The 26,713-nt window shown below is 39.6% G+C and overlaps 1 protein-coding gene across 1 annotated transcript; it reads right to left on the bottom strand.

The window, feature by feature from the left end:
- Positions 1–2,444: 2,444 nt before the first annotated feature.
- On the bottom strand, positions 2,445–3,507 carry LOC141607871 (uncharacterized). Its single transcript, XM_074427220.1, has 3 exons — positions 3,379–3,507; positions 2,973–3,239; positions 2,445–2,836 (listed from the first exon to the last, which is right to left on the bottom strand). The coding sequence occupies exons 1-3, from the start codon at positions 3,505–3,507 to the stop codon at positions 2,555–2,557; spliced, it is 678 nt and encodes a 225-aa protein (XP_074283321.1). The 3' UTR covers positions 2,445–2,554.
- Positions 3,508–26,713: the final 23,206 nt, after the last annotated feature.

The following is a 26,713-nucleotide window of genomic DNA, read 5'->3' as shown; positions in this document are numbered from 1 at the left end:
TGGGCTCAGTTTTGGGACGGATAAGATAGTGCCTTTCAGGACTGTTTTTAGGGCGTAAGAGTGACTGATGTGGGACTGTTTCATGTGCATTTTGGGACCGCTATAATGTGTTGAGCAGGCTGTTTCGTGGGGTGATGAGGGACTGTTTTAGGACTGTTCTTGGGTCACTTTGTGCAGGTTTTTCAGAGTTGTTCATGGACTGTGGTGGGGTTGTTTTGGGATGTTTTGTTGCAATGTTTTGGACTATTATGACGGGTTTGAGTGGGCTGTTTTGGGACAGTCGGGCAGGGATTTCGGTGGCTGATTTGGGTAGTTACATGGCTGAGATGAGTAGTTGTTTAGGTGGAGTGTTGGTGACAGTTGTGGCCTGAGCAGGAACGGCCTGTGGCCTGAGCAGGGGCTGCCTGCGGCCTGGACAGTGGCTAGGGCTGGCCAGTTATGGCCCTAGTCATGAGGTTGAGCCGTGGCCTAGCCTCGGGTTGTGTACCTTTTTGAGTTGATTTAAATTCGTGTTTGGTTTATTTAAAACCCGTCTCATGCTTTATATAACTTAATTCGTTAAATATCGTCCGTTCATATATTTTTCTCACATTAATCATAAAAGTGGAATTTATTATTTATTCAAGTCAAAATTTGATGAAATGTCTCACTTACCTATAATATGAATTTTTAATCCGTTCATTCTCCTTTATTTATCGTATCTCAAATATGAGTGAATTATTCTACTTATTTAATTAAATCGAGTTATTTATAATTGGATGCTTATCTTGCTTATTATAAATGGTTCATCTCCGTTTGTTTACATTTTTATTCAAGTGACAAATATTGAAGAAATAGGTTACTTATTCATATTCATGATTATGATTTGGCATGAAATGTCTCACTTGGATTCTCATCGGTTCATTACATGTAGTAGTCTCTTTCCAAGTTGATTCGTATCGCTTGGTTGAGTCATATTCGTTTGATAATGCCTTTATGCTATACCGTATTACTTGACTTATCTTTACGCCTCTTTCGGACTGTCCTGCCGATTGTGGGTTTAGCTCATATCATCCGCCTCTTTTGATCGTCCCGCCGATTGTGGGTTCTCGATTTCCGTCTGTCTTCGAGTCTTGGATGCTTGACTGTTCTCGCCGCATGTCGAATCGGGGACCGTTCGCCCGAGAGTCGGCGCGATTTAGACTAGGACTGAGTCTTGGGAGTACCATTGTCGTCCTACCAGGGGAATTATATATATTGATATATGAGTAGTAAAGGTCTTGCTTGGTTATAGAAATTGGTATTTGTCTTTCTTGTGTTATTGGTCTTGGTCCTATCGGACACTAGGGGTGAGCTATAAGCCCTATAGTTGCGATATGATCGTCAGGATTGATGTTCCCATCCGTTCTTATGGTGAGATGCAAGCCATAAGTATGAATGTGACATTAGTAGCCACGTCCCGTACAATGTTTGCTAAGTGGTTTTCCAAATAATGGCTACAATTTCTATTCTTGTAAATTGCATTGATTGATCCCTACTTAACTGTTTCACATGAATAATGAGTCCCCATTATGCTAATATTGATCTATCCTATTCCATCGCATTTAATTGGCATGTTTACATATATAGACTTGATGTTCATATCTTTTGTAAGCATATTACATGATTCATCTAATTGAGTTCTTTGTTGTGTTCATTTTGACATTTTGTGGCTGGGAGAACCTTGAGTTACTCCCCACTGACTGTGGCGTTCATGTTTACATGAATGACAAGTATTAGTTGGTGCATCTATGGGGTTAAGACATGTGTGAGCTAGCGAGCACCTTGGCCTTGTAGCCGGTTTATTAGGATTCATTAGACTCACCTTTTATTGTATTGTCATTCGAGGAATATATTTTCCCTCACCTTTGACTATCGCGTTTGTATAATTTAATCTTTATTTCCGCATTCTTTATTTGTGTTTTGTATTTTAATGAACCCGCGCTTTAAAATTTTAAAGGTTTCAAAAATCTCCTACTTTCCGCTTCAATTTATAAGATATACTTTCCGCTTTATCGCGGGGTGTCACAACAAATGCATTCACGTTGCAAAATAAGTCTTGTACGATTATAAGTGCTCACTAGAGCAAAAAAATATAACAAATTACTTGTCAGGTGTGAAACACTGAAAATGACATACACAAAATGGTAATTTAGCAAGTACACAGTTTAGATTACCTGCAACGACGATTGTTAGTGCCCCGGTCACTGAAAACATAATCAGCCACTTGAAGGTGCACCGCAGTAAGAGGTGTTAACACATTGGTGTCATCTTGGATAGCAGAAAACAACGGATCAAAATGAGATGACTATTGCTTGTTGCTGGATAGAGGTATATAAGAAGGACTTGCCATGAAATGAACCCTTTTGGTAGCTGAAGAAGATTCACCAGTGACACGTCGATCCCGTTTAACCCCTTTAGTTGCGGCTAACCTTGCCTCACTCTCAGCAAAGTCTTTCTCCAACCCTAAATCGAACGAAAATTCACCAGTGACAGGTACAAATGAATTTCTCCACTTAGCACATTGTTCTCTGTGTTAAGCATGAGCAAGTTTCAATTTGTACGCTTTCTCAGCTGCATTTGCTACAGCAATAAACTGTTCATCCTCATCTAGTGTACTGGATTCCCACGGCGGTGCACACAACACATCTTCGGTACCACCACCATATGTCAAATATACAAATTCAGTTGCCGAATGGGCCTGTTTGACACACTCTTCACCTGGGAAACATTGCAAACCAACCGCGTATTTCTCATCTAACACAACCATATCTTCCATGACTCTCTTTGCTGAAGCAGTGTAGTCATCTGCAAACTCCTGGAGAAGGCACAGTATGAAGGTACATATTTAGTACTATGAAGGTACATCTTTAGTACTATGAAGGTACAAAGAAAATATTTCAAAGTGAATCTTGAAAAGGAATAGTGAATACTTCGAGAATCAATGGATATACCTCCGGAGACGAGTATGAAATTGGAGATTTTGTATCAGTACTAACATCCCTCGACACTCTCCGCACTTTTTCAACCACTTGTCTACATGGATTAGAAAAACTAATTCTTTCCATCAATCGACCTTTTACACGACCAAGACCAAACTGACCAGCTTCCATCTCCTGCTTTTCCCTTGAGAAAAGTGCAGCAGATGTCCAATTCAAAATAGTATAGTAATCTCTTTCTACGAATCGTTTTTCATGGACAACAGGGTCAACATAAACAAGCTGCAAGTAAAAACAGGATTATGACTGGAAAATGGCAGGTTTTAAAACCATAATAACTAACAATAAATGTAACCTAGAAGATTTGTACCATTAGAAACAGGAGAGGTCCACCAAAGTGATTCTTCTTCCCCTTCTTGACCCAATCCTTTGTGTTATACCGCAAACTCTCCATGGCAAATTGACACCAATCAAGCTGACCAATGGCAGACACATTCCTCAGCGATTTTAGTACATGGTGATTGACGAACGGCTTCTGATTGTTGCGCATTAACCAAGACACAACAAGCACCAAAAAATTAATCTTAAATTGATCACTGTAATCATCATGACAAATAATATGCTCTGCAAGGGTCTTGATATCCACTTGACCATCAACATGAAATTGAGCTTTCCAATGCGCGTAAAACGCATCACATTCTGCATCTTCATCACTACAGCATGAAAGTAAAACAGGTTTTCCTCCAATTGGGAGGCCAACAGCATCATGAATACAAGAAGCAAAAACACGAAAGCGCTGTTTATCAGGTAAAATGATGAAATCCGAATACGGGTTGTAGTTCTCAATTAACCAATAACCAAGGCGTAAAGGAAGCCTTGTAACCCTTAGCCAAAACAATGAAGAAAAACCAATCTCTTCCAGAGCACACCATTGATTGTAATCAAGGTATCGAAGGACATCAACAAAACTTTTAGGTGACATCCGTGTGGTAATACGGGATAACGTTGGAGTAGGATCATCAACAGTAGGACTGAGGTTGTTCAACCTCGGAGAAATATGGCGTGTGTTGAGCCTGATATTTTGCACTACCGTCAGGCTAGAATTCAGCCATAGCAGTACCGTTCAGGCAAGTTCAACGTAGCAGTCCAGGCAAGGAGACAGGCTAGAAGACTATATCAGGCGGACAGGACATCATACTGAAAATATTGATCAGGGTATAACTCAGATCAGGCCTTATTATAAGTCAGCAGTACAGCAGGCATTGTCAGGGTACATCAGTACATCAGGCATTGTCAGGATACATCAGTACAGCAGGCATTGTCAGGGTACGTAAATACAACAGGCATTGTCAGGGTACATCAGTACATCAGGCATTGTTAGGGTACAACAAGCATTGTCAGGCTTGCATACAAAGTAGTTTAGCCTGACAGGCATTGATACAGGCCAAGAGGGGTATGCAGGGATGAAGTGGATGACCAACATACAATAGGGAGAAGATATTTAACAGGCATTGGATGCTAAGCAATTGAGCACATGTCAAAAAGACTAAGTCTTCAAGTTGTTCCTACTTTGGTGGAAGACTAAGTCCACATCTTTTACTACATGAAGTAAACATCTTAAACCCTAGCTAAACTAATAAGGAGGCAGCAACAATTAGCAAGGAACGGTCAAATAAGTCAACTACAATCAAGGAAACAACCCTAGAAAAGTGGAGCTACTTCCTATTTACAAGCAACTACTCCTTCTACCTATTTCACTATAAATACGAAGCAACAAAGACACATTATCCCACTCTCATCTATTCTACCTTAAACAAATACAACAATTATTTAGCAATTATGACATTGTTCATATATTACGCAAAATACATAGTGAAATCACTCCTGGCTTGGTGCCCGTGGTTTTTTCCCATTCAAGGGTTTTTCCACGTATAAATCATTGTGTCATGTCTCTTTTTATTATCCTTTACTTTTAATTTATCTCTTTTTACTTTATAATCAACCTTGCAAAGGTACAACCACGATACCATCATAATAGGATGATACTAGTTAACCTCACCATAATCTACCCTGGCTGGAATACCCTGGAACGCCTGGCCGGATTCCAGGCTGTGTAAAAATCGGTCAAAACAATTGGCGCCCACCGTGGGGCAACTAGTTTATCATTCCTACAAATTATTCACAATATCGTTTCCTCTCCACAACAAGTTTTGAGAGTCTTGAGAGAATGCGGAGGTCAAGTTTCTCACTAAATTAACTCAAAGATAAGTCTTTCTCATATCCAATACAAGTCTCTCAATTTCTAAGCAATATATCTTAAAATTTTGGTACTTTGATCTTACTTCTACATTTAAATTTTAGACTTTGTTAAATCTAATTATTTTATGTTCTTAGGAAATTAAACATTGAACATCAAAATACAAGCCTGCCTGGACAACTTAGCCCTGACCGGAACAGGCTTAAAAGTCAGCCCAGAACAGTAGCAATGCAGCACATACCAGTCTCATCAGGACAAGGAATGCTTACCAACACTATGTAACGCAGTAGCCCAGGAACAAATCATAAGGGCTGTTCTAATGGAATTTCATGTAGGGAAGAAAGTTCTACCAAGAATTATTGCGCAAGGTTACTATGATGGGCTATCCTTCATTTCCTCTCTAGGCTGATGCCTGGTCGTCATCTGCTAGCCTGGCTAGAATGCCCCAGCCAAATGTTTCTAAGTTTCACAAAGTCTGGTCAGAATATAATTTATCCTGGCCCGACAAAGGTGTTCAAATATTTCTACAAAGATAAGTCCTTATCCTTTATATAACATTTAAATATACATGTCATCGCAGTATAAATTCGAAAACAACAACGGATCAAATATTTTTAAATAACCATCTCACATATGATATTCTTAGTCAATCCTGATACACTAGTGTTAGTCAAGCCTGATCTGACTGTTTTTGGAGAAAAAATCAGCCTGACCTGACTGTTTTTGGGGAGAAAATCAGCCTGACCTGACTGTTTTTGGAGAAAAAAAATTAGCCTGATCTGATTATCTTCGAACAAAAAATCAGCCTGACCTAACTGTTTTTAGAGAGAAAATCACCCTGGTCTGACCGTTTTGGAAAGGTAAATTGGCCTGACCTGACCGGTTAGTCCCGACATGCTTAGATCTATCATCACACTACCTTAATGAGTTTTCACATGATTACTCATTAACTTTTCCTTATTATGTTTCAAACTTTTGTAGCATAAAACTAAAAACTTTGCACCAAAAGAATTGTTAGTATTAATGGTTGACAATCTATGGAGTATTAGGACATAATCTATCCTGACTAGCTAGTCAACATATTTGTAATTGAATAATTTATGTGAATCATTTAAAAACTACTTGTGACTATTTTGGAAGATATGATATAATTTCAGTCCTGCCAAATACAACATTGTGTGCCATGTGGTAAGTTTATAAGTTACAAGGAAACCAAAGGAGACATAGAAGCCTGTCCTGGACAGATTAAAGCAAATTGGAGCTCCAATCACCAAAGTCAGTCAGGGGCATCCAAAGGCTGGCCCCTGGCAGGAAAACTCACATCCCTGGACAGACTCTTATCCAGACCCTCATAAACATGAAAGGATTTCTAAAACCCAAGCTCTCATAGCAGGATTCAGGAAAGCCTGACAAGGACATACATGATGGATATTATGGTAACCACATAGGAGGAAGACGCCTGACCAGTAAAGTGCTCAAGACTGATTATTATTAGCCAACCCTGAGGGCCAAAATTGTCTGGATTACATCACAAAATATGAAGCCTGCCAAAAGCATGCTCCAATCATTCACCAGTCATCAGAACTACTACATTCAATTTCCCACCATGGGCAAGCATGAATCCTGAAAAATTGTTTCTGCTCAACATATTCATTTATCAATTTTCTATAATATGCATAAACAAATGTTCAGGATTGAGGGCCACTCCTTTAGCCTGTATAGCACTCAATCGTGCCTAAATGTAATTGCTTACCAACACCAAAATAACATAATAAAAGCCCTCCAGTCAGGCTAAGGATCATAAGCCCTCCAGCCAGGCAAAAATCCTTTCATACGAGAACGAAGGTGAAAAATCCTGACAACTCGTACAAAGCCCTCCAGACAGGCATAATGAAAGCCCTCCAGTCAGGCTAAGGATCATAAGCCCTCCAGCCAGGCAAAAATCCTTTCATACGAGAACGAAGGTGAAAGATCCTGACAACTCGTACAAAGCCCTCCAGACAGGCATAATGAAAGCCCTCCAGTCAGGCTAAGGATCATAAGCCCTCCAGCCAGGCAAAAATCCTTTCATACGAGAACGAAGGTGAAAGATCCTGACAACTCGTGCAAAGCCCTCCAGACAGGCATAATGAAAGCCCTCCAGTCAGGCTAAGGATCATAAGCCCTCCAGCCAGGAAAATATCCTTTCAAAAGTACAACTATCGAAAAACAAACAAAAACAGGTGTAACCTTTGCAGCCATTTTTCAAATTTTTACAACTATCGAAAAACAAACAAACACAGTTGGTAAATACACTTGATCAAGTTACAACATTGTCGATCAGCACTTTACTCTAATTTTTTCTATCATATATTGGGGCAAAAATAAGCCCTACCAACTGTATGCAGATTAGAAAGAATACTTAGACACGTAAGAAAGCGGCTATTTTTTTCATATCTGGCCCGACCTAGCGCAGTGAAGAAACATTAAGTCAGGAATATGTACAACTGCATGATCAAGCTTTGTCTATGATTGAAATGAAGTTATCTCCTCATTATTGGCTTGAACCACAAATAAATAAGGAGATAAAGGGGCAATTGTTGAGCCTGATATTTTGCACTACCGTCAGGCTAGAATTCACCATAGCGATGCACGTTCGTGCAAGTTCAACGTAGCTTGATCCGAGGCAAGGAGACAGGCTAGAAGACTATATCAGGCGGATAGGACATCATACTGAAAATATTGATCAGGGTATAACTCAGATCAGGCCTTATTATAAGTCAGCAGTACAGCAGGCATTGTCAGGGTACATCAGTACATCAGGCATTGTCAGGATACATCAGTACAGCAGGCATTGTCAGGGTACGTAAATACAACAGGCATTGTCAGGGTACATCAGTACATCAGGCATTGTTAGGGTACAACAGGCATTGTCAGGCTTGCATACAAAGTAGTTTAGCCTGACAGGCATTGATACAGGCCAAGAGGGCTATGCAGGGATGAAGTGGACGACCAACATACAATAGGGAGAAGATATTTAACAGGCATTGGATGCTAAGCAATTGAGCACATGTCAAAAAGACTAAGTCTTCAAGTTGTTCCTACTTTGGTGGAAGACTAAGTCCACATCTTTTACTACATGAAGTAAACATCTTAAACCCTAGCTAAACTAATAAGGAGGCAGCAACAATTAGCAAGGAACGGTCAAAGAAGTCAACTACAATCAAGGAAACAACCCTAGAAAAGTGGAGCTACTTCCTATTTACAAGCAACTACTCCTTCTACCTATTTCACTATAAATACGAAGCAACAAAGACACATCATCCCACTCTCATCTATTCTACCTTAAACAAATACTACAATTATTTAGCAATTATGACATTGTTCATATATTACGCAAAATACATAGTGAAATCACTCCTGGCTTGGTGCCCGTGGTTTTTTCCCATTCAAGGGTTTTTCCACGTATAAATCATTGTGTCATGTCTCTTTTTATTATCCTTTACTTTTAATTTATCTCTTTTTACTTTATAATCAACCTTGCAAAGGTACAACCACGATACCATCATAATAGGATGATACTAGTTAACCTCACCATAATCTACCCTGGCTGGAATACCCTGGAACGCCTGGCCGGATTCCAGGCTGTGTAAAAATCGGTCAAAACAGCGTGTAACAGTTCCAGGATCGCCTTTGCGCTTCAATAACTGAAAGTAGTTTTGCATGTAATTTTAATCAGTTCTGTTGTGTTGTACACGTTTCACGAAGAAATGTCCTATCAGTTTTATTGAAATATGCATGATCTACAACAATAATGTGCACGCAATTATGACCTTTTGCATGTGGTCTTAAATTGATGCTACTTACGTTAAAAGTACTTAAAATTCAACAAAAATTCAAAAAAGCACAAATTAGATCAAACTAAAAAACAACAAACAAATCGAAATGTATAAGCAAGTTACGAAATCAACAAACAATGCGACAAATACAAATTCCGATAGCATGCAAATGAAAACGCAAATTTCGATTTTAAAAACAATACTGAACTCAAAATTCATCAATAAATGAATAATCCGGCAAAATGAACATAAGAAACATTAATTTAGATTACAGTAGAGTTACATAAATTAAGGACGAAATCGAGAAAAGCTTGAAGCTAAACAGTATATACCTTCATGACGAAATAGGTAAGAGAAAATCCAACAGAAAGACCAAAATGCAACTCCACAGAGAATAAGGAGAGAGAAATAGTTGAAAGCTTAACAAAGAAGGTCGGAATCCATGGTTGAAAGCTTAACGAAGAAGCGCGAGGTAAATTTCAGTGAAAAAGAAAGACAAAGCCCTCAAGTTTTGGTAAAGAAGCGCGCGTTATAGGCCCTTAGATTAGCCGCGTCAGACAAGATCCAACGACTGACGCGCGTTCGCACGGTTCTCACGCTTGTGCCATTCTATTATGATCCAAAATATTATTATTATTATTATTGTTGTTGTTGTTGTTGTTGTTGTTGTTGTTGTTGTTGTTGTTGTTGTTGTTGTTGTTGTTGTTGTTGTTGTTGTTGTTGTTGTTGTTGTTGTTGTTGTTGTTGTTGTTGTTGTTGTTGTTGTTGTTGTTGTTGTTGTTGTTGTTGTTGTTGTTGTTGTTGTTGTTGTTGTTGTTGTTGTTATTGTTGTTATTATTATACCCCACCACCCCTGTTACTTCACTTTTCTCCCGTCCCTTTTCTTTTGTTATCGAGCAACAACAGCAACAACATATAGCAGGAGCTTCAAACGCCATTTTCTCAAAGCTTAAACCTCAGATCCCGCCTCCGTTTCTCAACCAAATTCGATAAATTTTGCACCAATAACTTCCCCATCTCGTCCTCCTTCTTTATATGTAAGAAAGAGCCAAGCTTTCATCCTATTTCAATTCGGCCGTCTTACAAAGGATTCCGATTTTGGGCTAATTTCTTCTATTTTTGGGTTTCGAGTCATCCTTGGGCGATTCCTGTGGCGTTTAGGAGAGCAAAAAAGGTAACGGTGATAGGTTACTCGACAAAAATGTCGAAATTCCGTCTTTTGCGTCGTTTCATATGCTCTTGTTTGTTAAAGTTTGGTTCTTTGTGTTTTTCTCATTTGTATGTCAACTATCGTCTCAAAATGATGCTGAACTGGGTCGTTAAATTCTGTTTTGGTTTTATTTCCGGCTGCTCTTTCCGTGTATTTGCATAGGGGTTTTTTAGTTTAGCTTGCCTTTATTCCTTCTTTGCTTGTAATATTGTAGTGACAAAGGGGGAACATGTTTTCAATAGATAAGACCCCAAATGATGTTGTATGTTGAAGGAATTACAAGTTTGGCTTCGGTACGGAGTGGATTGTGTTAATAGGCATTTTAGTGTTAGGGAATTTAGGGTATAGATTTTGTTCAAGGAAATATTGCCGATGAATAATGACATTGAAACGCACTTTTGGTGAAGCTTCAAATCAATTTTGTGTACTGAGTTCAATCTTTAGGAAGAGACCTGCTGGAAAGACCGGGTTGTAGGGGACTGTTTTTATGGACTGTTTTTGGGTTGTCCTTGAGACGCTTTTATAAGGCATTCGGGACTATTTTTAGTCGCGAAAATGGTACCTTGTTGGGACCGGTTTTGGTGCTTAAAAATGCAGGTTTTGTGATGAATTTTGAGAAGATGACATGCTGAGTTTTGGGATGTTTTGTGTGTGTCCTTTGGACCATTTATTGGGACTTTTTTAGCACGGGTTTTCGGCATAAATGTGGGCTGTTTTGGGACAGTCGAACATGGGTTTAGGTGGCTGATTCGGGTAGTTACATGGCTGAGATGGGTAGTTGTTCAGTCGTGGCCTGCCTTGGCCTAGCTAGTCACGCGTTTGAGGCCGTGTATGGTTGGTTGTGAAGTCGTGTTTGTGGCTGCCAAATAGTTCCTTTAGTCGTGCTTGATAACTTGTTTGGAATCTGATACGTGCCTAATGTATAGTCCTTTTTGGCCTATTTCAGCACGTATTTCTATGCATTTCTATACTGTTTTTATAGTATTTTGCCCCGAATTGGCTACTTTGGTGTATTTTGTCCTTTTTGTAGGAATGATCGCGGAAGTAGCGGAACCATACTCCTTTTCGTCCCTTTTACATGCATTTAGAGGAGACGGGATTGTCCCAGAGTGAGATGTTGCACTTGGAAGTGTCGTTGCACGCATTACGAGGCATTTGGGTGAAGACGTGAGCTGAATTGAAGACCCAAGTAGTCTATCGAGCTGTTTAGTGGTCTATCGAGCTGTTTGGTGGTCGATCGAGTTATTCCTTACTCGATCGAGTAAGCTGCACATGACAAGTCCTCGATCGAGTACCCATTTGGTCGATCGAGGGACTTCCGCTGAGACGATGGTCGATCGAGTGGTGTAATCCACTCGATCGAGAGGCTTCGACGCTATGGGCTTTAATTAGTCCATGTTTTAGTATTTTTCCGCAAAGACTCTTAGACTTTGGCTATTTAACCTATGTTTACTAGGTTAATTAGGTATCCTTTACTTATCTTTTTAGCTATTAGGCATTAGACTCTCTAAGCTTTTACTGAGGAAGAACATTTTCCTACGTTACTCTTACTTTTCGATTTCGCTACTCTTGCTTCCGGATTGCTTCATTGAATTTCGTGTTCTTTACGCCGGAAATTGCTTGGATTGTAATCTCTTCTCTTCTCTTAATAATAATTAACCTTCTTGCGTTTTTAATTCTTGTTTATGTTATCGTTCTTTCTTGCCCTAATTTCCGTTACTGAATTCTTTTATTATTTCATTATGTCATCTGCTGGGAAATTGTTTGCTGTTAGTTTTATTAAGAATATGAGTAGCTAAACCCTTTCATGTTGGGATTAGGGGATCTGCGGTAGTGAAATGACGACGTAGTGAATGAATTAGACGAATTGACTAAGAGACCCTGTCACTATAGCAATATAACTGTAATTCTCGACCTAGTTGAGTGCACGCTTCTATGTCACCCATTAATCTGGCTACAATTAATCCTGGATCGAAAGATTGGACTAAATAGGCCTGCTATAAACAGTAGACTACCCTAATGAGGACGAAAGTTAAGTTAGTGGTATTTTAGGGTGGGAAGTGGACCGAAAGGACCTTCTAATATCCGTCTCGCATTAGTTCGTCTGAGTCATTTACTGCTAAGTTGTTGAACTACCGTAGTGAACCGAATTCCCGACATGTTCCCCTCTTATTGATAGTTTAAATTCACTTCCTGCTTTACTGCTCTCTGCTTTATTTCTCTTTCCCTTCAACTCCGTAGTTTAGAACCAAAAAATTCAATCAAACCCAATTGCTACCATAGGATTAGAAATAGATAGCTGTAGTTGCATTACCTCCCTGAGGATTCGATACTCGACTGCCTCTACTACATTTTAGTTGAGACCGTTAGGTTTTATTTTTGACAGGTACGCGACAGACGTGTCAAATTTTGGCGCCGTTGCCGGGGAGGCAATTGCTCAATTTACTAGCTGTTTTATTTTTAATTCTTCTTTTAGTTTAAGGAACATCGTTCCTTAGACTACTCTTATATCTTGTCTGTAGTTTCTTCTTATGCGCAGGTCGCAAGGTGGGCCACTACTACCTTTTGATCCCGAGATTGAGAGATCTCTGCACGTAAAAAGGAGACTTTTTCAAGAACAACAGGCAGAGGAAGAGCCTAGTTCTCGTGGTAGCTTTTACGAGAACGAGCTTTTCGAAGACAATCCACCGTCTTCTCCAGTTTCCAATTCATCAGTTGAATCTATTACTTTCCCAGATTTTCCCGAAATGGCTGAGGAAGCAACCATTGCTAGTCACTCCGAGCCCACGGCCGACAATCTCTATAAAGGGTTCGAACTGCCGGGAGATGCTAGGAAGTTCGAGCCTAAGCCTGCATACATCAATATGGTCGAGAAAAATCAGTTCGGGGAGCTGCAAATCAAGACGCAGCTCAAAGATATGGAGACTTTCATTGATTATCGCTGCTCCATACCTCCTCCCACCGGCGCGTGATGATCGATCGATCAAAGAAACTATGTTCATCTTCTCACTCCGCGATGCTGCAAGGGAGTGGTATAGGGATTTGGACCGAGCTGCTCACGGCATAACAGATTGGAATACGTTAGCATTAGCGTTCTATAAAAAGTATTTCTCTGCTTCGAGAACCATCGCCATTAGAGCCCAGATAACAAGTTTCAAACAAGGGCCTGACGAGAACTTCCACGAGGCATGGCTTCGATTTAAGAAACTGGTGCGGACCATACCGCATCACGGTTTCGAAAAATGGAGTTTATGCAACCATTTTTACAATGGTTTATATGATGATCAGAGGGCTATATTAGATGCTGCAGCCAATGGTCGATTTGCTGACAACTTGGGAGCGACCAAGGGATGGAAAATCATAGATGATTTAGCCACTCATAGGGCTGAATATGGGAATTCAAGAGGAAACCAAAGGAGAGCCGTTGAATCCTCTTCAGTAGCCGCATTAGAAGCCCTTACCGCGAGGTTCGACAAGTATGAACTAGGAGGAGCTCTCAAGGGAGGGATGTACCAGGTTAATGCTATGACAGACGGTCCTTTCGTCTGTACGAGGTGTGGGGTAGATGGACATGTCTCTGATTATTGTCCTAGTCCTTATGAGCAATGTGCTGCCTTCCAACATTACAGGCAAAACAACACTCATTACGAGCCGAATATCCACCCCAATTTGAGGTGGAGTAACCAGAACGTACTCAACCCCACCGTCCTCCGAATCAGCAGCAGCAGCCGTATATTCCACCCCATAAGGCTCAACAAGGCTATCAGAAGCCCCCGTCTTTTAACCCTCCTAACCACGGTTCATCTTCAAGTGGGGTGAGTGAAATGGGCGAGTTAAAGTCTATGATGCAAGCCATTACAAAGCAGCTTCATGCGAGTGATCAACAAATAAGCACAAGTGATCAACAGAGAGACGCGTCCATAAAGGCACTTGAGACTCAAGTTGCCCAACTCGCCGCGAATCAATCCTCGAGGAAGCCGGGTCATTTACCGACTCAAAATGAGAAGAATCCAAATGAGACGGTACATTTGATAGAGTTGAGAAGCGGTCTTTCTTATGAGGGACCGGAAGTACAGAAATCAGACCCGAGGGAAGCTGTCGCTGATGATGAACAGTGTTCTGTTAAGAGAAAAGGGCTCCCGACAAAACAGCTACTCGATCGACTGAAGTCTGGTGTTCGATCGAGTGGAATTGGCGAGGAAAGCCCTCGATCGAGTAGTCATTCTGCTCGATCGAGTGAACTGGAAGCTGAAGATGGTCGATCGAGTGGGAATGTTGCTCGATCGACTGAAGTTGCTGAAGAAAGTGCTCGATCGAGTGAGCATGATACTCGATCGAGTGATATTGATGACGGGAAGCTTATACGAGAGCCTGCTAGTGCTCGTTTAAGCGAGGAATTACCAGAAAGGCCTCGTTCGAGAGGTAAGAAGCATCCTAAGGATACTGAACTTGCTCCGGAAGACACTTTGGAAGCGAGAAACAAGGGACTCGAGATTCCAATTCGTTCCCTTCCCGAGGCGGGCTAGAATACCAAGATTAATCAACAGTTTAGCAAATTTGTTGAGCTTTTGAAGAGTTTGGAAGTTTCCGCACCGTTCTTTGAATTGTCGACTAAGGTACCCTCTTATTTAAAATTTATGAAAGAAATTTTAGCACGTAAGAGGACTATAAATGATAATGAGACCATAGCTTTGATCGAGGTGGGGTCACCCTATCTCAAAATAAGCTACCTCCTAAGCAATCGACCGGGTAGTTTTTCGATCCCTTCACATCGGTATGCGATTGATTGATAATGCGCTATGCGATTTAGGCGCTAGCGTAAGTGTTCTACCTTTATCTCTAGCTAAGAGACTTGGTGTGACAAAGCTGAGTTGCACCAACATGACTGTCCAGATGGCCGACCGTAGTCTATCACGGCCACTAGGTGTAGCGAGAAGACGACGACTGTTCGGATCGGGAAGTTCTTTATTCCGTTGATTTTGTCGTCTTAGATATCCCGAAGATGTGCACACCCCTATCATTTTAGGGAGACCATTTTTGTCCACCGCCGTGCGGTAATAGACGTCGGGGGAAGACTTTGACCTTTCAGGTAGGGGATGAGGAGCTGACTTTTCATCAGTCCAAGTTCCGGAGGGCTCCCATGCAAGCTCAGCCTTGCAATGCCCTCTCTTCTGTTGACCCTATTATTGACACTCCAGATGAAAATTTGGAGAATACTGCTATTATTGCTAACCCTTCGCCTCATACTGAGAGCAAAAAGGAGGAAAATTCGTCTGTTTCCCTTACTGCAGGTACAGATGAAGGCAAGAAAGGAGTCGTCAAGGGACAGGGTGCAACCACTATCAATCAAGCTGGAGCCAAGGATGCCAAAGAAGATGACAGAGGGGCGAGAACGAAGACAGTTCGAACCTACATAGACCGGAACTATGTTCCTCCTCCTCTTGCAAACAGTAATTCAAGCTCATGGAAATCAAAGAGGACGGTTAGTATCGCTGAAGTGACGTCCTCCAGTCAGAAGCCCACCAAGGGGCTACTGAAAGCTGATGGGAATTAAACGGGGAAATGCCCCGTGTAACAAATTGTAACAGATATTTGTTTGAATTTCTCTTGAATTGGTTTTATTACGTTTTAATTAGGACAATTAGTTTAGAAATTTTTTTTTTTTTTTTTTTTTTTTTTTAGCGTAGACTAAAACTATAGACTGTGTTTCTGCATATTTGGTATTTTGGGATGTGTTTGGACGTGTTCTATGCAGGTTTGGGGAAATGTCACGCATTTCGAGGAAATAAAGACGGAAATCCAAGAGTCAACGAGAAGAAGCCCTCGATCGAGTACTTTTTGTACTCGATCGAATGGCAATTGGGTCGATCGAGCTGGCTAGTTACTCGATCGAGGAAGACCAAAAAGAAACAGGTCGATCGAGAGGTTTCGTATTCGATCGAGCAGAGGGACATCAAAAAAAAAGTCCTCGATCGAGTGACTTAAAATCACTCGATCGAGTGAAATGAACAGGAGACGGGAGTTTTCTTTCCTTAAAACTCTTATTTTCTAATTTCTATTTCTACTTTGTCCCTAATTTCCGTCTAACCCTCTCTTAATTGCGATTCCCATTTCCCCCAAATCCCCAATTTTTGCCCAAAATTATCAAATCCACCACCTACATTCTATTACTAGCACTTAATTCTTCAATAGCCCCTTATTTTCCCCCTCTTTTGTGCTCGTTTTTGCGGATTTTAAAGGGAATTAGGGTTTGCGGTTTTTCGATCAAAAATCCGCCTTTGTTGCTTGTTAATTGAAGTTTAATTGCTTGTTGTAGGATAATCATCATCAAGTAAGTGTTTCTATCACACTCTTTGCATCTTCTCTTCATTTAATTCGATTTTTTTGAGGTGATTTGAATTAGGGCTCGAAAATCCATGTCTAGTCGATTTTGTTTCGACTTATTTGTGTTTATATGCCCTTAATTAGCTTGTTGATGATCTTTTCTCAATTCCTCGCTGTGTCTACATGTTTAATTCGAATTTTGCGCGATTTCCGCGATTAGGGTTCCTGTAAGTCGAATTTGTCGACTGTCAGACGGTTTTTCTGTTGCTTGCTTGCTTAACTTCAGTCCTTTCTCACTTATCACTGTTGTTAACTCCTGTTACCGTCCCCTATCGCCATTACTCGATGTGAATTACTGGGAAATCTCGTACTGTGAGTAGAAATCTTCGACTGCTAGGAGTCATACATGCTCCCATTTCTGGTTTTCATGCTATATTAGCCTTTAGCAGTCATTATTTTATCATATCACCACCACTCACATGTCTTTGTAATTCGAAGTTTGAGGAATTGTTGGGTTTTGCATTCTGGGAGTCGATTTTTTCTACTAATAGGGCCATTCTTTTTGGCTGTCACATGCTGGTTAACGCTTCATTTTAGCCACGGTTAGCAGCTATCTTCTCTTATCATGCCTTTGATACCTTGCAGGATGGACGCGAGTTCTGTACCTTCCACTAGTACGTCCTCCAGCTCGTCCGTGAGCGAGTCAGTGGTCCCTGCCGTTGCCACTAGCTCGCCTTGGTCACCACTGCAAAGACACAGTTCTACTTGTCTCACCTGCAGGGACAGTTTACTCGCGGCCGGCTCGCCGGGAGCTCGGTTCGAGTTACACGGCCACTACTCCCACCAGGCCTTTCTCTCTGCTAGATCGCGGATTCACGCCCGTTTCAGCACTGGTATCTGCCACCGAGGCCACACCAAAGCAGGCTAGCGATTAGCCATCACTTCCAGCCCTTCTGAGGCTGTTGTTACGGGAGAGGGCGCTCTCGCACCTTTACCGAAGCTGCCCACGGTACATTACTGAGATGAGACGGGATATGGCTTTGGCCGTATTCCCGCTCTACGAGTTCCATATCCGAGCCCGGCGACCGATTCCAGAGGGGTGGCCGCATCCTTCCTTCTACCGATACCCAGCGGACGGGTACCCTCCACTTCCTTCGACTCGGAGGAGGAACCGGAGGAGACAACGGCGGTAGCACGAGCGGTGCGATTACGGGCGAGCAGCGGGCGGCACAGCCGAGCCGCCGAGAGGAGGAGAGTGACCCTCCGTTCGTCCGGTCCGGAGGATCACTGGAGATGACGACCGAGTCTCCCCCTTGTTTGTTGCTGGTTTGGGGAGACCGTTTTGTTGAGTGGGAGTACCTAGGAGACGGCGGTGCCGACGACGAGTAGCTACTGGTCTACTCACTTCCCCAGTTTTCTGGCTGGTTTGGGGAAGTTCGTGTTTTGTATGTTCTCTTACTCTTTTTATTTCGTCTCCTTTATTTTTCTTTTATTGGTTGTATACTCCCATCCCCCATTTTTTCTTTGGTGTATCTTTGGAGGACAACGAGGGCGTTGTCCGTTTTGGTTTGGGGAGGGTATTGCATCCTTTTGAGTCTGCATCTGCATTTGTTTTGCATTCACGTTTACTGTTTCAGTTTGCATTTGTTGTTTATTTTCAAAAAAATCAAAAAAAAAAAAGAAAATTTCAAAAAAATTCAAAAACATTTCACGTTTAGTTTTGCATTTAGGTTGAGTCGGAACGGTAGATTCCCATGATGACAATGCACTATAACTTGTCAATTTACTTGAGCCTTGCACTTTTATTGATGGTTTTTTAGCTTTGTCATACGCATAGTCTACGAATTTCTGTTCAAATATAGCTGACTGTTTAGACTTGACCCATAAACTGGCAAACTACTTAAAAATTCTGAGTTTTAGAGCCATAACTGGTGACATTCATGACCAGTTCATTAGGAATTTTGAGAGTAGTACTCCTTGCATAGCATGTTTGTCTCATTTGCACATTTATGACATTCAATTTCTCGTCAAATGCACATATTCGGGTTTGTGGTTGGTGTCACATGCAGGGAGGGTTTTGCAATTTCCCCTTTCTTCTTATCTCTCACCCATTTAGCTCCACATTGACCAAAACTTGCCTTTATGACCCATTAGCTACATTCCAAACAAGCCTGCCTAGTCAAGCTAGTCAGTCTGTCCTTTTGTGGTATGTTTTCCATTGCAGTTTGGTCCGTAATTCCTGTTTGGAGTTGGTGTTTGTGTTAAGGAAGGAGGAAGAAAGAAAAAAGTATTGAAAAAGAAAAAGAAAAAAAAAGAGAAACGTGAAAGAAAGAAAAAAAAAAAAGAAAATGAAAAAATGATGAGATTCACGTATACAATGACAAAGAAGAAAAGAAAAAAAATGTGAAAAAGTTGTACCCTCTTGTCAGAGTTGAGAAGATGTTCGAAGATGTACAATCGACAAGAGGGTTGGTTGTTTCAGTTAGTTGATTCAGACGATGTGTTTAAAAAAGGGAACTTTGTGATCGTCTGACTCCTCCACTCTTATTCTATATTTTTTGAGGAGATTGTGCTTGAGTCTAGTGAGTTTTGTGCCAAGTGAAGGGCACTATTACTTAGTTTTCAGTCAGTTTGAGATCCGGATGGTTTATTATGGTCCTGTTAGGAACTAGCTTGACGCTTTTACCTCCACATTTCCATAACTTGTTTTGCCTTTTCTCACCTGAACCTCACTATTCCCATATTATTTGCAAATCCTACCGTGTGACGGACATTATTGGTTGGAGTGTGTGCATTAGTACTTGAATTGTCTTTCATTTTTGTTGCATGCATGCTATGTAGGTCGTAATTAGGTGAGTGACTGTCTTTCTTCTCTCTTTTACATATTACATTTGCCCTTTGCTTCATGAGAGAAGAGTGACCACGTGAGAGTCCGGTTTTGTTGGTCTTGCAAGGTCGATAGGTCAACTTTATTTATGAACGACTTATAATTCGTTTGCGTATTGATTTGTTTGGCTCAATGTTGATCTTTGTTGCATTAAATTGGTTCAAGTAGACAAGTTAAGCTAGCTCTGAGTTATCATTTCCGTTCCATTAGTTTAGTTTTGAGTTTACTCGAGGGCGAGTAAAGGTTTGGTTTGGGGAGATTTGATACGTGCCTAATGTATAGTCCTTTTTGGCCTATTTCAGCACGTATTTCTATGCATTTCTATACTGTTTTTATATTATTTTGCCCCGAATTGGCTACTTTGGTGTATTTTGTCCTTTTTGTAGGAATGATCGCGGAAGTAGCGGAACCATACTCCTTTTCGTCCCTTTTGCATGCATTTAGAGGAGACGGGATTGTCCCAGAGTGAGATGTTGCACTTGGAAGTGTCGTTGCACGCATTACGAGGCATTTGGGTGAAGACGTGAGCTGAATTGAAGACCCAAGTAGTCTATCGAGCTGTTTAGTGGTCTATCGAGCTGTTTGGTGGTCGATCGAGTTATTCCTTACTCGATCGAGTAAGCTGCACATGACAAGTCCTCGATCGAGTACCCATTTGGTCGATCGAGGGACTTCCGCTGAGACGATGGTCGATCGAGTGGTGTAATCCACTCGATCGAGAGGCTTCGACGCTATGGGCTTTAATTAGTCCATGTTTTAGTATTTTTCCGCAAAGACTCTTAGACTTTGGCTATTTAACCTATGTTTACTAGGTTAATTAGGTATCCTTTACTTATCTTTTTAGCTATTAGGCATTAGACTCTCTAAGCTTTTACAGAAGAACATTTTCCTACGTTACTCTTACTTTTCGACTGCTACTCTTGCTTCCGGGATTGCTTCATTGAATTTCGTGTTCTTTACGCCGGAAATTGCTTGGATTGTAATCTCTTCTCTTCTCTTAATAATAATTAACCTTCTTGCGTTTTTAATTCTTGTTTATGTTATCGTTCTTTCTTGCCCTAATTTCCGTTACTTAATTCTTTTATTATTTCATTATGTCATCTGCTGGGAAATTGTTTGCTGTTAGTTTTATTAAGAATATGAGTAGCTAAACCCTTTCATGTTGGGATTAGGGGATCTGCGGTAGTGAAATGACGACGTAGTGAATGAATTAGACGAATTGACTAAGAGACCCTGTCACTATAGCAATATAACTGTAATTCTCGACCTAGTTGAGTGCACGCTTCTATGTCACCCATTAATCTGGCTACAATTAATCCTGGATCGAAAGATTGGACTAAATAGGCCTGCTATAAACAGTAGACTACCCTAATGAGGACGAAAGTTAAGTTAGTGGTATTTTAGGGTGGGAAGTGGACCGAAAGGACCTTCTAATATCCGTCTCGCATTAGTTCGTCCCGAGTCATTTTGCTAAGTTGTTGAACTACCGTAGTGAACCGAATTCCCGACATGTCCCCCTCTTATTGATAGTTTAAATTCACTTCCTGCTTTACTGCTCTCTGCTTTATTTCTCTTTCCCTTCAACTCCGTAGTTTAGAACCAAAAAATTCAATCAAACCCAATTGCTACCATAGGATTAGAAATAGATAGCTGTAGTTGCATTACCTCCCTGAGGATTCGATACTCGACTACCTCTACTACATTTTAGTTGAGACCGTTAGGTTTTATTTTTGACAGGTACGCGACAGACGTGTCAGAATCAAATGTGTTCGTTTTTAATTATTTAAATCCCGTCTCATGCTTTATATAACTTAATTCGTTAAATATCATTCGTTCATATATTTTTCTCACATTAATCATAAATGTGGAATTTATTATTTATTCAAGTCAAAATTTGATGAAATGTCTCATTTACTTATAATATGAATTTTTAACCCATTCATTCTCATTTATTTATCGTATCTCAAATATGAGTGAATTATTCTACTTGTTTAATTAAATTGGGTCCTTTATAATTGAATGCTTGTTTTGCTTATTATAAATGGTTCATTTCCGTTTGTTTACATTTTTATTCAAGTGACAAATATTGAAGAAATGGGCTACTTATTCATATTCATGATTATGATTTGGCATGAAATGTCTCACTTGGATTACCCTCGGTTCATTACATGTAGTAGTCTCTTTCCAAGTTGATTCGTATCGCTTGGTTGAGATGTATTCTTATGATAATGCCTTTATGCTATACCCTTTTGCTTGACTTGTCTTTATGCCTCTTTCGGAATGTCCTGCCGATTGTGGGTTCTCAATTTCCGATCTGTCTTCGAGTCTTGGATGCGAACTGTTCTGCCGCATGTCGAATCGGGAACTGTACTGTCCCGAGAGTCTGGACAGATTTAGACTAGGACTGAGTCTTGGGAGTACCATTGTCGTCCTACCAGGGGAATTATATATTGATATATGAGTAGTAAAGGTCTTGCTTGGTTATAGATATTGGTATTTGTCTTTCAAGGCAAGAGTTATGCCTTATGTTGTTTGTCTTGGTCCTATCGAATACTAGGGGTAAGCTATAAGCCCTCTAGTTGCGATATGATCTTCGGGATTGATGTTCCCATCCGTTCTTATGGTGAGATGCAAGCCATAAGTATGAATGTGACATTAGTAGCCACGTCCCGTGCAATGTTTTCTAAGTGGTTTTCCAAATAATGGCTATGGTTTCTATTCTTGTAACTTGAATTGGTTGATCCCTTACGTAACTGTTTCACATGATTCGGATTTTAATCTCATATCTATGTTGTAATTCCTTGAAATGCGTGCTTTGGCATAAATGACCGTATTCTTGTATTTCATATTATTTAATTATTTCGCATGAATAGTGAGTCTCCATTATGCCAATATTGATCTATCGTATTCCTTCTCATTTAATTGACATGTTTAAATATATTATCTTAATGTTCATATCTCTTGTAAGTATATTACATGATTTATCTAATTGAGTTATTTGTTGTGTTCATTTTGACATTTTGTGGCTGGGAGAACCTTGAGTTACTCCCCACTGACTGTGGCGTTCATGTTTACATGAATGACATGTATTAGTGGTGCATTCATGGGGTGGAGACATGTGTGAGCTAGCGAGCACTTTGGCCTAGTAGTTGGTTTATTAGGATTGTTTAGACTCACCTTTTATTGTATTGTCATTCGAGGGATATATTTTCTCTCACCTTGACTATCACGTTTGTATAATTTAAACTTTATTTCCTCATTCTTTATCCGTGTTTTGTATTTTAATGAACCCGCGCTTTAAATTTTAAAAGTTTCAAAAATTTTCTATTTTCCGCTTGAATTTATAAGTTATGTTTTCCGCGTTATCGTGGGGTGTCACAACTAAACTATCACTCATAGGGCCGGGGTCTCACATAACCATTTTCACACTTATACACACCTACTTAAATTAAACGGTCATACGATATAACACAAGTAATCAAAATACTGTAATCATGCAATTGGCCCACATGCATCACATATTGCACTCTAAAATTCATAACCATGGAGACCAATTTGGTATTGCTATATCTACAACTCTATCTCGCAAAATAACATCCCCGAAAAACCGGCTCTCAATAATGGGCAACCTCGTCTTTTATTTTACAAAACAATACTCCCCGAAAAACCGACTTCGGTATAATATAATATAACTATCGATTACCATATCACACGTGTACAATAACTTTCTAATAGTTTCACTATTCATTTCTTACTACGACTTTTACTAGACATCTCTCACCGTCCAATCTCATTGATCACCTTAAGTTCCATCTAGTACTCTCTTATATTCTCATTTCATAAATTCTTGTTACCATCTTTCAGTTCTCATTAACCTTGAATTCGACTTACATATTCCTACAATCATGAACAACCCAAGTGATCATCTTATTTCACTCTTAGGTACCTCAATTAATTTCTCATTGTCCCACCAAGGTTTCCAAATCATATTCAATAATAATATTCCTCAATATGCAACCTAAATCTCATTTATTATCCATAAGTTCAAACACGCAACAAATATTCTACTTAGACCACACATCACTCATTATCCACAAATTCTCTCATACAATCATTTTTCTCAATTCAAGACACCTTACGCAAGCTAACGTCACTTTCTTCTACTCCTAATTTCCAAGTACGAATCATACACCCACTTACTTACACGGTTCAAACCTACAATAAAAGACTAAGCTCATATTAATCCTACTAAAACACATCTCTCGTGTTCATGACTTTCAAGACACACATGGAAAGATGAACTGGAGTGAAATCAGACAACATGATAATCCTAATTCGAGGCAATACACAACAAATTAGTAAACACCAAGGCAATTGACATGATTTAACCAATGAAGAAACATGAAATCAAAACTTTGCCGTGAATGTTGAGTATATATAAAAAATTATGTGGAGAAAATTTAAGATATTTTTTTCTAATTGAGGATATTACATTCTATTATTAACAAAATTGTAAGCTTGCGGCACAATAAAACCAAGTATTAAACACATAAAATCAAAATTTGAGCATCAACACTATAATTTTCCACACATATCACCATTAACAAAGGTTGGGGCTCTAGGAGACAATTAAGCCATGTTTCGAACATTGAAATCGATATTAAGTGATATACCCATGAAATCTCAAAAGGAGTTTGGTCCACTTTTACAACGGAAATTTCGATTTAAACTGTGTTATTACAGTGATAGTCATAAGGATTATTGTCCTAAGATACCGTTAAACCAAGTTAAGATAAAAGAAGGAATCAAAATTTGGTCATGGTCGTAATGGGAGTTTTAGAAAAAAAAATATTTAAAGAGAGTTTTGTATTTTTGCTATAAGAAATGTGAAGAAAAGCAAGAAACAAGGTAATAATACAAATCTTGCGAATTTCACAACCCAGAAAATGGCACTAGGTCGAGTACTGAGTTGACTCGGTTAAGTGGTAGGGTTCACTCGGTTGAGTGACCGGTACTCGGTCGAGTACTAGCTCGCACTCGGCTGGGTGCCTCACTATGGTTTGCAATTTCCGGCTAAAGATTACTTCTTATACTAGAGACTACTTTACTAACAACTATTACCAATAAAACTCTAACTATAGCATTAGTGAAATTCAAAAATATATGCGATATTAGCATGTTAAATGACGGGCCTACTGCCCCTCACACACTAAATCGTAATAACCATTTCAAAACATGTTATACACATTAATCTTTTCATCCAATTTTCACATATTAACATATACCAAAGGAATAACTACATCATGTAAGAATCCTATCAACTATGCAAATTACGGCTTCAAAACTCATCATACTCAAACATGCAACACTCATACAAACGAATGCATTTCACATGAGAAAAATTCTCTACTCGTATCACATATATATCACTAAAGTAAACGTTCAAATTCCATCATTTCCACTATCACATGTAACACTATTACAGATACAGGCTATAACAACGGATAAAAACCGTTGTAAAAACAATAAGCGGATGTTGTTAAAGCGGCAATTGTAAAAGGTATTTACAACGGTTAGGTTATTTACTAAAACCATTGTGGAAACTATTCACAACGGTTAAAAGCCATTGTTGTTGCGAGTAAGTCGTTGTGGAAAGTTTGACAAACTTTTGGTGGGAAAGATATAACAACTATTATACGGAACATAACCGTTGTTGTATCTTTCCCTCCAAAATTGTGAAGACTTTTAACAACGGTTATACGGAACATAACCGTTGTTGAAATTTTTAGTAATAACGGTTCTTCTTTTAAAACCTGTTGTTGAATATTATGCGCGGGTATTTGTGAAAGGTATTTACAACGGTTCTTCTTTTAAAACCTGTTGTTGAATATTATGCGCGGGTATTTGTGAATGGTATTTACAACGGTTTTTGTTTAAGTAACAGTTTTTATTACATTTTCCTAATTTTTTTTAAAATTAAATTTGTTTCATGCCATTCAAAATCCTGTATATATCAGAAGCAGCATATATCGGCAGCTGGGTTCATCAGAACTCAATAGATACAATTCATCTTTCAGATTAATTCATACTAACAACAGCAACATCATACTTACAATTTATAACAACAGCATCCTTACAATTTACAACAACAGCAGCATCATAATTCATACTAACAACAATTTACAAAGATCTGATCTAAGCTCTAAGCTAAGTATCATGCATTTAGTCTTCATTGCAATGATCTAAGACGTATTTGCCCAACATGTGCCATACCTCGTCTATTTGGGGCTTTCTGAACTCAGGTAGATGTTGCGCGTTGATTACATACTGCGGAAAAAACAAAGACATACAAGACATTATTGTAACAACATACATCATTCAACATTATAGCAACATCATGGTATAGCAGTAAGTGATCGAGGCCATTTCGTGTTCACAATTAAGTATATGTGGTCGTTGGTCAATGGTCGATACAAAACACAATTTATACTTCACAAACAACTCTACAATTAGTAAAGAGGCAAGTAAAGGTCGGATCCCAAGGGACGGGTATTGAAATGAGAATTCTATTGTAACTAGTAGTGTCTAGGGGGGTGTCACAAATTGGGTTGATGTAGAAGGTTACTAAACTAGAATAACAATGAAAATAAACAAGCAAGATGAATAAAAAGGGGTGTAAACAATTGATTAAAAGCACTAGGGTGTCATGGGGTCATAGGGGAATCATGGGATATGATCATACAAACATGTTCTCAAATTATAAGCAAGCAATTATTGTTGTGATGGATTGAGATGGGTTATATCTTACAATCCTAGGAAAGTTTGGGTCCCGGAGCCGAATCGATTAGATTGTACAACACCTACAAGTCGACTTAATCTTTCCTACTCAACACATGCATGGTCTAACAAGACTCGAGTTGGGTTATGTCTTACAAGTCTCATTGAAAAGATAGAAGATGATAGTAAATGCAAGGATTCATAGGCTTAGCATTTCATCAAATATAACATGTGCATGTATTAAGATCAAAACAAGCAAGCAAATAAGATATGAAAGCATATTGATTTAAGCATGAATCATCCCCATGATGGTTTCCCCTAATCACCCATTAAACCCTAGCTAAGAGACTACTCACTCATTATCATGTTGATCATGCTAGCAAGGTTGTCAATCATACCAACAATATGAAACATGATGAATAAATGAAAGTAATTAACAATAATTAAAAAGGGATTAAGAGATTATACCTACTAGTGATTCCA

Source organism: Silene latifolia, chromosome 10 (assembly GCF_048544455.1).
Source record: "Silene latifolia isolate original U9 population chromosome 10, ASM4854445v1, whole genome shotgun sequence".
In the NCBI taxonomy this organism is placed as follows: Eukaryota; Viridiplantae; Streptophyta; class Magnoliopsida; order Caryophyllales; family Caryophyllaceae; genus Silene; species Silene latifolia.
This window is presented reverse-complemented; position numbering and strand designations above follow the sequence as displayed.

Excerpts from the sequence above, each read along its gene's own strand:
- LOC141607871 (XM_074427220.1), bottom strand. The coding sequence starts at position 3,507 with ATGCGCAACAATCAGAAGCCGTTCGTCAATCACCATGTACTAAAATCG. Across the intron at positions 3,240-3,378 it reads GGTATAACACAAAGGATTGG|CTTGTTTATGTTGACCCTGT; the intron begins GTCAAGAAGGGG and ends TTTTACTTGCAG. Across the intron at positions 2,837-2,972 it reads TTTCATACTCGTCTCCGGAG|GAGTTTGCAGATGACTACAC; the intron begins GTATATCCATTG and ends TGCCTTCTCCAG.